This window comes from Grampus griseus (assembly GCF_964374135.1).
Source record: "Grampus griseus genome assembly, chromosome: 14".
NCBI lineage: Eukaryota > Metazoa > Chordata > Mammalia > Artiodactyla > Delphinidae > Grampus > Grampus griseus.
The window spans coordinates 38,043,359-38,055,815 of record NC_139008.1 but is presented as its reverse complement, the minus strand read 5'-3'; the positions used below and the strand labels follow the sequence as shown (position 1 = coordinate 38,055,815).

Below are 12,457 nucleotides of genomic sequence, written 5' to 3'. Positions count from 1 at the left end.
GGGTGTCCTGTGGGAACCAGTCAGATGCACTGCTGGGCAACCTGTGTGGGTGCCAGGAGTGGGGGGGCGGGAATATGGGGACACCCTCAGTTTCTTAGGCTTTACACCCTGTACTTGGGGGAATGTCATGGGAAAAATGAACCAACTCCCTTGACTGCCAAGGGGCTAAAACAAAATCCTGCAGGGGTCAGGGACTCAGAAGGGGTGGCTTAGAGACCCTCCCCCTGATGCCCCTCGGAGGCTAGCGCATTTTCCCGCAGCTCTACCTACGGACTCAGACACAAAACTTTCACCAGGAACGTCAAGCTCCTGCTACTGATAATGACTGGCAAGTCCCAGAAGAGCCTGGGCAGCGGCAGGCCCTCAGGGGCCATTCTCCACCTCCTCCATCACCTCCTCGTCCATCTCCTTGTGATCCTCCATGTTGTTGTGGCGCATCTGCTCCGGCATGGTGCACATCAGAGGGATGCCCAGGCCCTGGTGCACGGCGTCCACAGTGTGCTGGCTCACGTAGTACGACACGTTGGCGGAGGGCACTCTCTTCCGCATCTCCTCCAGGTACTTGTAGGCCTGGGTCACACACAACAGCCGTGACCGGTCAGCGCACAGTGGGAACAAGGGGCCCAGCCCGGGGGCAGAGTGAATAGGGGAGGGACACCTTTGGTAAAGGGGCTCGGGTGGCCTCCCGGCCTTCCCAAGCGTTGGTGGCATCTGCGGACAGCGAGGCTCAGGCTCCGGTGGTCAGTGCTGTGAGCTCCCCCAGGGAGTCCCATGGGCAGCCTGTTACCAGGACCCTGTGTGTCTGGGGACCACGTCCCAGAGGGTCCGCCCACCCTGGATACACACAGGGAGACCTCGAGGAAAGGATGGATTCATGTCTCCCGTTTGTTTCATTCACTCTGGGGTGTGTGCTTGTTGGGCCAGAGGGCTGGCAGCAACATACAAATGGTTTGTCTTGTGTATTTTGACCAGGCCTCCAATTTACCCCAGTTAATTGGCCTGTGGTTAGTGAGTCTCATGTGTGCGTGGTCCTTGGCCCGGGGCTGGTGAACTATGGGATTGTCAGTGGTTTTCCTGTAGGACTTCCTCTGGTCCTACCAGTGGGAATATGTGGGGGGGGGCATGGGGGCCGCACAGCAGCTTGGGGTGGGGTCTGAGGCAGGACGGGTGTGCTTACACCTGCTCCACCTGCCTGCACCCACCCACACCTCCTTACACCTGCTCCACCTGCTCACCCACAGGGAGGGTCATGTGCAAGCACAAGGAGCTGGAACAGGGCCTCACGTGGCTTCTACGGGTACACTGAGTATCAATTCAGAATATGAACAAAATTTCCAGGAGCTTTTTGACTTTATGAGGAAATAATCACATCTTAGCATTTCTTAAAGATGATAAAATTTTAGACTGATCTTATTTCAGACAGATATAACTCTGATATAAACAATAAAGATCATAAAGATAAAATAGGGTGTTTGGAGGGATGGGGGATGCAGCGTGCAAGTGCCCAGGAGCCCTCCAACGATGGAAGGAGATACCCAGGCACCAGGGACGCCCCTCGGTGTCTGCTGAGGGCCAGCTGTGAGCCGTGCTGGGCACACAGGACACAGGTACAAGGGAGGACCAAGCCAGGCCACTGGGCGCTTCGGTGAGAAGCCCGGCCCAGCAAGGGTAGAGGGAGTTGGGCAGCCGTGGGGTTTGGGTTGGAGAGCCTACGCAGAGGGGAGGGGGTGGGAGTCGGCGGGGAAGCCAGAGAGAACACCTGGGGGCGAGGAACGACACAGCCAGGCGCACTGGGGGCAAGGGAAGCAGCGTCTCCAGAAGGAGGGTCGGCAGTCTGTCAGGACTGGACTCAGGATGGGGCCATGAGGACCGAGCGGGAGGGACGTCCCAGGGACGGGGAGACCCTGGAGCAGCAGTGGGGGCTTCTGTGTCCCCTGCCCACACCCGGGGAGGAAACTCATGCAGGCCTATCCTTTCTCAATGTATTTATAGATTTTTTAAAATTTAAAATTACTAAATCCTACGGGCTTCAAACAAGGCTTGAGACAACAAAGAATTTGGTGAAATACTTGAAATGTGATTTTTCTGTTAATTTTGAGGATTCAGTGGTCTGAGCATCTCTGCAGTCCACTTTTGTTTTATTCTCCAAAAAAGTGGGAACCTGTTGGGATTCACTTTAGAGCTGTTTCCCCAACAACAAAAGGGGTCGGTGAGTGGAAGTGGCAGGGCCGGGAGGATGTGAGCAAGTTGGCCGGGAAGTCTGAGTTCATGGTGCTGACCCCCCAGACCTGGGCCACGGACGCTTGGCTTTCCTGGGAATCTGGGAACTGCGCCCCGTGAGGCCAGCCTGGCCCACTGGCAACGCTTCTGAATGAGTTGTCAATCCTGGGTTTGCCAGCACTTGGGAAAGGAAAGCGGGGGTCCCTCGGGGTCACTGCAGCCTCACCAGGAACTACCTGCGAGGGACAGGCCGTGGGCAGAGCACGTGGACTATAGCACAGTCTGTGTGCTGTCCTTTAAAAGATGAAGGGAAAATGCAGCCAGGTGGGGTTCTGCTGCTGGTTTCAGAGGACGAAGACCGAAAAGAACGAGGACAGAGGCTTCTGGTGAGGGCAGGGTAACTCACATTAGACCAGCCCCCCTCCCAAACGACAAGGACAAACTGGGCAAAATGCAAAAGGCTCTGGAGAACAACCGTGGGCAGGTGGGCAGGGGGAGCCGACACTTGGGTGAGTTTTCTGCTTGTTGTAACTTCTGCCTCGGGGAGGCCCAGTCAGGGCCACTGGGGGAAGTAAAAGGCACAAAGAAACTGGCCAAAAGAACCAGAATCAGAACTGCATCCACCACAGCAGCTGGCATGTGAGGAAATGGTGAAGACAGTCGTGGAGCAGACAGATTCTGAGTGTGGGCTCTGCCCTGACCTCTGCTTGACCCTGACTCTGCATGTGGTGGGGACCAGCCACACGCCAAGGAGCCTGAGCAAAGCCACGTACTGAGCAGAGAGCCCCGCTGCCCACCACGGTGGGGGGGCTTACACTCTGAGCTCAACAAAGACGGCTGCCTAAGGAAAGCAGGACAGAAAGAAGACATAGCAGAAGCCAGGGTCTCTACAATGTGTTATCCACGATGTCCGGGATACAAAAAACTGCTGGACATAAAAAGAAACAGGAAAACCTGACCTATACTCAAGAGAAAAGACAAATAATGGAGACCAACTCAACATGTCCAGATGTTTGAATTAGTGGCACAGACTTTGGAGCAGCAATTACAACTATGTTCAGGAGTATAAAGTGTTCATTCTTAATGAATCAACAAATAGGAAATTTTAGCAGAAAACTAAAAAAAAAGAACTAAGTGTAAATTCTAGAACAGAAAAATACAAAATCTAAAATGAAAAATCTGCTGGACAGGTTAACAGCGGATTGAAGATAGCCAGAGAGAGTCAGTATATTTGAAGATAGTTATGTTACCTAATTCAAGTAATAGGAAGAAAAGATTAATAACAATGAACATCAATTACAAATGTGTATCCACTTAATATGAAAAGGCCTAACACTCAACTGGAGACCCAGAAAGAGAGAATAAGGCAGAAAAAAAATATTTGAAGGAAAAATAATTACAGATTTCCCAAATACAGTCACAAAAGGATCAAATTTGTTTCCAAGTAACTTACCCTTATCCCAGGAGAAAACTCAACAATATTGAAAAGAACACACACACAGACTCCAGCACTTGACAACCTAAAACATTTACAGTGTCTGGAATCCAATAAATAATTGCAGGCCTGCGAAGCAGGAAAATACGAACCATAACAAAGAGAAGAATCGACCAATAGGGACAACCGGAATTGACATGGAGCCGAGGACTTTACAGTAGTAAATATTTCACGTGCTCAGTAAGGCAGAGGAAAAAGTAGCAGAATAAAGAGACACAGGAGACGGAGGGAGGAGAGCCGGTTCAGACCCACTGGAGGTGAAACTACGGAAGGAGCAATACCAGAGCGGACTCTGCAGAAGGAAGACAGTCAACTTGCAGCAACAGCAAAGCAACCGCCCCAAATGAAAATAGGAAAAATTCTGGGAAAAAGAATCAGTTGAGCCAGGGGCCAATATATACAAGTGGCTGGAGTCCAGAAGGAGGGGGAGGGCAAGGGATGAAAGGGAACTCCCTACAGACGGGGAGAAAACACGGCAGCTCGCACATCTGATGCAGACAACGTGCAGGCCACACTCAATAAGAAGACAAACACCCAATGAAGCAAGGGGCAGTGTGAGCACTTGCAGGAGGGGACCTGAGCAGGGGCTTGCCACCAGCCACGCAGACAGGGTGTGTTACAACCACAGTGAGACACCACCACACACCTACCTACATCGCAGCCACCACCAGCTGCGTGTCCACTCAATACTTGGACTTTCCTGATGAGATCGCTGCCAACAGGATTTCTTGTGTGTAATGAAATGTTTTGACATTTGCACAACCCAGTGAACCAGTATTTTCCAAACGACCACCATGATGTTACAAAATCATGTATGTGTAAAAGATGGAAGGTAGACCAACGGGTTTTAAGGTAACAAGTACAAAAAGCATGCTGACATGGTTTCAGATTGCTCATTGCAACTAACTTAGGAAACACCACTTGTGGAGTGTGGTGTGGTGTCTAAGACCCACGAATACTTGACAGGGCTGCTACAAGGTCCTCCCCTTCTCACCTACACATTGGGGTGAAGCTGCGTTTTCATCACAGATTTCATATTTCAGTGAAAACTTATTTTACCACATTGAATGCAGAAGCAGACATGGAGAGTCTGGCTGTCCTGTATTACGTCAGACATTAAAGAGATTTGCAACAATGTAAAACAAAGTTACTTTTCTCACTAAATGTCTTTGTTTTGAAAAATACAGTTATTTTAAATGAAAATGTTACTTATGTTACCATGTAGGGGGTTTATTTTATTTTTAAGTAAATTAACAAATATTTTACAAATTTATTAGCTTATTTTCTAATACAGTAAATATTCGTAGATATAACCCACATAAGGCTCTTAGGGTCCTCAATAACTTCCCCAGCGTAAAGGGGTCCCAAGACCAAAATGTTTGAGAACTGCTCTGTTAAACTGAATTATCAAAACCCTTCCACAAAGAAAGCTCCAGGACCAGTGGGTTCACTTACACATTCTATCCTACATTTAAGGAAGTGACACCCATCTTACATACACTCTCTCAACTCCAGGAGGTGGGCACCCCAAGTGTTATTAGCAAACTGAGGAGTGAAGGGACAGGAAAGGATGTCTGTGCCTGTCAAATGGCTCAGAAAATACCCATTTTATGTATAAAATAGAAAATTTAAAACATAGAATGAATACATAAATGTGGCAAAATGTTAAAAAAAATGAATCTGGTAAAGGGTTGGGTTCTATTATTCTTGTAACTTCTCAGTTTGAAATTATTTCAAAATAAGAAAGGCTGGGGCTTCCCTGGTGGCGCAGTGGTTGAGAGTCCGCCTGCCGATGCAGGGGACACGGGTTCGTGCCCCAGTCCGGGAAGATCCCACATGCCGCGGAGCGGCTGGGTGCATGAGCCATGGCCGCTGAGCCTGCGCGTCCGGAGCCTGTGCTCCGCAAAGGGAGAGGCCACAACAGTGAGAGGCCCGCGTACCGCAAAAAAAAAAAAAAAAAAAAAGAAAGGCTGAAAAGTCAAAAAGAAAATCAAAACTTGGGGAGGTGCCTCCCCCACTGCGAGCTCCGCAGGGGGCTCTGCAGCCGGGATACCCCCATCACCCCGCAACCCCATCAGCCCCAGGTGCGGCCTCACCGTCTGCAGGTCCTCCATCTGCACGTGGCGCTCAACCAGGAAGCCGTATACGTCCCCGACGCGGACGGTGCTGTCCAGGTCCGGCTCCTCCAGGAGCAGCTTGCACTGCCTGACCGACTCCTTGGGGTCCTCGGTGTATGTCCTGCTGGGAGCAGGGACATTCTGAGCCCCAACCCAGGGCACGGCTACACGTCAGGGGTTAGGGCAGGCTCTCGGCCTGGAGGATGCAGCTTTTTTGTTTGTTTTGTTTTTGTTTTTTTGCGGTACGCGGGCCTCTCACTGTGGTGGCCTCTCCCATTGTGGAGCACAGGCTCCAGACGCACAGGCTCAGTGGCCATGGCTCACGGGCCCAGCTGCTCCGCGGCATGTGGGATCTTCCCGGACCGGGGCACGAACCTGTGTCCCCTGCATCGGCAGGCAGACTCTCAACCACTGCGCCACCAGGGAAGCCCAAGGATGCAGCTTTTGAGAAGGTAATTCCCGTGAACTAAATTAATTCTTTATTGAGTCAATTCATAAATTCACTAATTTGTTTTAACAAAACGTATTGACCGCTTGCAGGGCTGGTACTGGTGCTGCACTAGACTCTGGAGGGCACGGCCTGTCAATGCCAGTCCCGCCCAGGGAGCAGCCTGGGGCAGAGAGGTGAGGGCATGGAGGGGGTGCGTCACTGTGGGGAAGCGTCAGGGAGGGCAGCCCAGGCAAAGGCCAACGCAGTGACGCCCAGGGTCTCCGCAGTGCCTGGTGCGGTGCGTGCAGGCGGGAGTGGGACCAGGAGGCCCTGTGAGTCCCCCACAGGCTGGCCCTCTGGCCCCCGCATTCCCCTCCCTCTGTCCAAGCACCCTGCCCTGTGGCTGAGCCCCCTCCCTCCTGCAGCCCTGACGTTCCTGAAGCTACACATCTGAGTGGGGGAGCACCCTTCAAAGAGCCCCACTCCATAAACAGCATTCAAAATGTTTTTGGAAGTCTTTGGAAAGCCTCTTCTCAGATAAGCAAAGTGCTTTCATTGGTTTGGCAGAAGCTGAGCCCTGCTGTCCACACAAGGGTCTTGGAAGCACTGGACTAGCTGCCAGTAAGTAAAAACTAAGACCCCATACACATTTGGATTTGTGGCCTGTCCTAAAACAGGCGGCATGCTGCCCGAGCCTCCACCCCACGGGCCCCCTCCCCAGAACCACCTGCTGGACCCCTGCACGCACCTGAGCAGGCCCCGGGCTCCCCTCAGACACAGCCTCTCCTGACACCAACCTGCCTCCCCCGACCACCACTTTCCTCCCTCAAAGGTCTCGGCTGTTTCTGGAACAACCTCCCAAGAGTCGGCCTGGTTCTGCAGGAACCAGAGGAGCCCCGACGTGCATAGAGCAACGGCACACCCTGCCCTTCCCGTCCAGCTGTCCAAGGAGTTCCTTAGAAGAATGTCCATTGGAAGTGCCATGCTGCCCCACGGCTGACGCACCTGCGGGCCTGCATGAAGCGCTTCACCAGTGCCATTTTGCTCTGCAGCTGCGCCAGCCTGGCCTCCTGGTCCAGTGGGCTCCTGGCCTTGGCCTTGGACAGGCACTTGTAGGCCTCAGTCAGTGCCCCGTGGGCCTTGTCGTAGTTCTGGTACTCGTCGATCTCTACCTGCAGGAGGAGGCGTCAGGACCCATGGGTCCTCCACCCACCCGGGGCCCCTGGAAGTGGGGGGTCGGTACCTGGGCACAGGCATCGTAGAAGCCGGCCAGGAGGTCCAGGGCCCGGCCCTTGGTGTAGAAGCTGATGATGCTCTTCATGATCTCCGGGTCCTTCCGCCAGTCCAGGGACTGCAGGTAGTTGGCTGCCATGATGTAGATCTCCTTTTGCCTCGAGACGCCCGCAAAGAACACAATTTTCTCAGTGTCCCCAGACTTGAGCAGTGCTCTCATGGCCTGGACAGAGAAAGAGCCGGGCTGGCCCCTTCCTGGCAAGGTGGACAGAGCTCCCGCCCGACGCTGCAGGTGTGTCTTCAGGACAAGCGAGCTCTGGGCTGCAAAGTCTTGGCAGGCGCCCTCGGAACCCTGCCCAGAAGCTCATCCCACAGGGCACCCATGCGCCGGGCCGCACTCACCTTCAGCCTGTCCCCTGCCTGCGTGTACTTCTTGGTGGCCAGGTGGTAGTTGCCCTGGCGCATGCAGCAGCTGGCAATCTGCTCCAGCAGCTCACGCCGGGACTCTTCAGACAGCTCCTTGCAGTCCTTGGACACCGTCATCTTTTCAGCCATCTCCTCAGTGATGGTCAAGTTCTGCTCCAGGCAGAGCTGCAGGGCTTCGTGATACTGGGAAGGGCCACAGAAACCAAGGGGCAGTCACCTGTGGCCTGGGGGAGAGCCACACCTCCCCGCCTCCTGGGGTGGGGGTGGGGGGAACAGTGCGGCCAGGTGGGGGCACGTGACCTTCTCTTGCTATTGATACTCTAGAGGCAACCAAGGAAACGTGCAGCCCAAAAGGAAGTTATATTCATTGTGGGAGGAAAAGGAGACCAGAAACTAATTTCCTTCTATAATTCTTTTCAAGTTTTCAAAGTAAGGAGTTTAATTAATTTAATTAACTTTCCTTAAAAATTCAAGAAAAATTATATATTCTTCACTTAAGAACGTGTCTTGGGGGGCTTCCCTGGTGGCTCAGTGCTTAAGAATCTGCCTGCCGGGGCTTCCCTGGTGGCGCAGTGGTTGAGAGTCCGCCTGCCGATGCAGGGGACATGGGTTCGTGCCCTGGTCCGGGAAGATCCCACATGCCGCGGAGCGGCTGGGCCCGTGAGCCATGGCCGCTGAGCCTACGTGTCCGGAGCCTGTGCTCCGCAACGGGAGAGGCCACAACAGTGAGAGGCCTGTGTACCGCAAAAAAAAAAAAAAAAAAAGAATCTGCCTGCCAATGCAGGGGACGTGGGATCGAGCCCTGGTCCGGGAAGATCCCACACGCCGTGGAGCAACTAAGCCCGTGCGCCACAACTACTGAGACCACGCGCTGCAACTACTGAAGCCCGAGCACTCTAGAGCCCGCGAACCACAACTACTGAAGCCCGCGCGCCTAGGCCCATGCTCCTCAACAAAGACACCGCAATGAAAAGCCTGCGCACCGCAACGAAGAGTAGCCCCCGCTCGCCCAACTAGAGAAACACCGTGCGCAACAACGAAGACTCAACGCAGCCAAAAATAAAATAAATTAAAAAAAAAATAAAACAGCCCATTGTGGATTAATAAAAAAGAATGTGTCTTGGGAAGAAAAAGAACTATATCTTGGAGATGATTTGCCCTGCTGACGGCTGTGCTGGGAACCTGCAGGGCATCCTGCCCAGACTCAGAGGGGTGGTCCTGCAGGTGCGGAGGTCCTTGTGCCTATGCCACTCACTCGTGTATAAGTGTGTTGTTAGCATGACTGCTGACGATAGGAAGCACTGGACCAAGGAAGATGTGCTTGTCACCTGTGGCAGGCGCCACTGCCATGTTCCTACCCGCAGCCTGAGCACAACTGTTTCCCACTACAACCTGGCGGGTTTTCTAGCCTTTTTACTTTACTAGCCTAATTCACAAACAATGGCATCTCCTCACGTCTGATCTGTATTCCCCTGATATGAGTGAGGCTGTGTATCGGACATTCAGGAACCATCCAGATTTCCTTTTTTTAAAACAAACTGACCATATTCTTTGTCCTTCCTCTTGAGCTGTTGGTAGATTTCTTATTGGTTTATAGAAACTCTATACATATTAAGAAGATTGGCCTTTCGGGATATAGGTAGAATACATTTTTTCCCATTTTATTATTCATCTTTGCTTTGTTTATGCTGTGTTTTCCATGTGCTATTTTCAAATCTGTATTTGGTCAAATTGATCAGTCTTTCCCACTATGGCTGTTGGGTTTTGAGTTGTATTTAGAAAATGCCTTCCCTCCTTCAAGGTCATACGAGACACATGTGGCTTCTGGTGGCACTGGGCCGCCTCCCTATGCACTTAGATCTCTGACCTGCCTGCAGTTTCCTCAGACGCAGCAGGTGAGAAGGGTTTAACTTCACTTTTCCCAAGTGGCCACCTGGCTGTGTCAACCCCATTCACCGAAGGGCTCATCCCCACTGTTGTGAGATGCTCCTTCACCACATGTAAATGTGCATCCGTATGTAGCTCTATTTCTGGATTTTCTAGTATTTCCTACTGATCTATAGGCCCGATCACGCACTAAACCCCAATTATTCTAGCACTGATATAGTTTATGATCTGGGAGGTTTAATCACCTCTTGCTATACTCTTCTTTCCAGATTTTTCTTGGCTCTTCTGGCTTATCTGGTTTTCACTGTAAAACTACAGAATCCACTTATCTAACTAGAGGAAGCCCTGTGGTATTTTTCCTGGGGTCAGAGTCAGTCTGAAGCGGCCTTAGGGAGGCCAGTCAGTAGGTTTCTCTAACCAAGTACGTGGTGTGTGTGCCTTTTCACTTGCTCAGGAATTCTCCTATCACTCATAATGAGAGACGACACTGCACGTGTGATTCTGGCTGCAGGAAAAAAGATCTTCCAATTAGGACAGGCTGATTCTGGGTGACTAACCATTTTCTATATCTCCATTCAGTTTCCATCAAGGGGAATTTTTCTCCTTAAGGAAGATTAGTGCACATACCCATTAAGACGGCTACTATCAGAAACTAGAAGACAGGGAGTGTTGCGGAGGATGTGGAGAAACTGGGACCCTGGTGCTCTGCTGGTGGGAGCATCAAACGGTTCAGCCGCCGTGGAAACAGTGTGGCAGTTCCACAGAATGTTAGAGCAGAGTTATCATGTGACCCAGCACTTCCCTCTCTGGGTAAATTCCCCAAAGAACTGAAAGCAGGGTCTTGAAGAGATGTTCGCACATTCATGCTCATTCACAACGGTCAAAAGGTAGAGAGAATTCCCTGGCGGTTAGGACGCTGCGCTCTCACTGCCGAGGGCCCAGGTTCCATCCCTAGTTGGCGAACTAAGATCCCAAAAGCTGTGCTGGTGTGGCCAAAAAAAAAGGGTAGAAGCAACCCGAACGTCCACCTGTGGATGCTGGACAAGCCAGGTGTGGTCTGTCCGTGCAGAGGAATACGGTTCAGTCTCAAACAGCAGGGACCTTCCAACACACGCTGCAGCGTGGACGGCCTGGGGGACTCTATGCTCGGGCGAAAAGCCAGTCGCAAAGACAAGCGGCTCCGCTGACACATGTCCCTAGACTCACACTCAGAGAGACAGAAAGGCGGAGGGTGCGTGCCAGGGGCCGGAAGAGTTTGAGTTCTGCGAGACCAGTAGGGTCTTGGAGATCAGCTGCACGAACACGTGAATGTGCTTAACACCACTGAGTTGTACACTCAAAAACCCCTAAGATGGTAACTTTCACGTTATGTGCTCTTTACAACACACACACAGAAGAAAGTGGACTCCTTAGCTATGACTGGAAACAGGCGGCGAGTCCCGCACAGGCCGGCCTGGACTTCCTGGTGAGCGTGGTTGGTGAGGGTGGCCGCCCGCCCGCAGGGCCCGTACCTTCTTGGCGGCTAGCAGCAGCTCCACCGCCTTCTCGTACTGACTGTGCTCCAGGAAGAAATCGGAGCAGCGGGCCAGGAGGGCGGGGTCTGACTTCTCGTCCAGGTCCTCTGCCACAAGCTGCAGGGCCACAAACTGCTGTGTGGCGAAGGCCAGCTCCAGGGCCTTGGAGAAGTGGCCGGCCTGTGGACAGCGGGGGAGCTCTGAGCAGCACCGTCTGGGCGCCCCACTGTGCCCGGGGCCTGGAGCGGGTGGCCTCACCTTGTGGTACAGCATGACCGCCTGGTCCATCTGCTCGCCCTTCTCCTCGTAGTAGCGTGCGGCCTCGATCATGTCCTTGGGGGAGCTCAGCAGGGCCAAATTCATAAGCTGGTCATCCAGGCCGTGCTCCTGTGGGAGCACAGAACGTTGGGGAACTACCTGACATGAGGGCTCTCCGCCTTTTCGACTTTTCTTGAAGTGGGACCCTGGGCTGGAACACTTTTATGGATGCAGAGCGTCCGATGGCTTCCTAGGTAGGTCTACTGAGTACGAGGCGTGAACAGCCTCCCTGCTGCTCAGGAGCCTGGATAGCAGGGAGCGTCCCCGAGCGCACTTGGGCAGAGTGAGGCGTGAGACGTAGACACCTGCCTGGGTAGGGGTATGACACTCACGACATGAGTCTCTGACTTTCTGTTTGAAACTCTCTCAACAGAAGGTGGGAAGCAGCCTCCCCCACCCGGAGGTGCTGGCAGGGGCTGGGCGCGCACCTTACAGAGGCGGATGGCATTGTTGAAGGCCTGGGCGCGTGTGTAGAAGTGCACGGCCTGCCGCACCTCGTCCTGGCTCTCGTACTGACGGGCCAGGTGGTAGGAGGCCGCCCAGTTCCCGGTCTCGCTGGCTATCTCTGCGGCCTAGAGACACCAGGGACAGGGGTTTTGCGTGCAGCCTCCTCTGCCAAGCAGCCCGCCTCCCTCCGGGGCTCCTACCTTCTGGATATTGCCCTGGAAGCAGTAAACGCGGACCAGAGAGAAGTAGTCGTGCGCCAGCTCATAGTAGCGAAGTGCGGCATCCATCTCGGCCTGGCTCTCCAGGTACTGGGCCCACCACCTCCACAGGGTCCTGCGAAGAGCCGCATGCGCTCCCTCAGGCCCCTCTC

General features: G+C 53.0%; 1 protein-coding gene across 1 annotated transcript in view; it reads right to left on the bottom strand.

The window, feature by feature from the left end:
* Positions 1 to 70: 70 nt before the first annotated feature.
* IFT140 (intraflagellar transport 140) overlaps positions 71 to 12,457 on the bottom strand; it is a 70,541-nt gene continuing 58,154 nt past the window's right edge. Inside the window, exons 23-31 of the mRNA XM_082670544.1 lie at positions 12,288 to 12,420; positions 12,069 to 12,212; positions 11,581 to 11,709; positions 11,320 to 11,502; positions 7,898 to 8,104; positions 7,506 to 7,718; positions 7,268 to 7,434; positions 5,812 to 5,953; positions 71 to 570 (exon numbers count right to left, since the gene is read on the bottom strand). Of these exons, the coding sequence (XP_082526670.1) occupies positions 364 to 570; positions 5,812 to 5,953; positions 7,268 to 7,434; positions 7,506 to 7,718; positions 7,898 to 8,104; positions 11,320 to 11,502; positions 11,581 to 11,709; positions 12,069 to 12,212; positions 12,288 to 12,420 (1,525 nt within the window). The 3' untranslated portion in view covers positions 71 to 363. The remainder of the gene's footprint in view (positions 571 to 5,811; positions 5,954 to 7,267; positions 7,435 to 7,505; positions 7,719 to 7,897; positions 8,105 to 11,319; positions 11,503 to 11,580; positions 11,710 to 12,068; positions 12,213 to 12,287; positions 12,421 to 12,457) is intronic.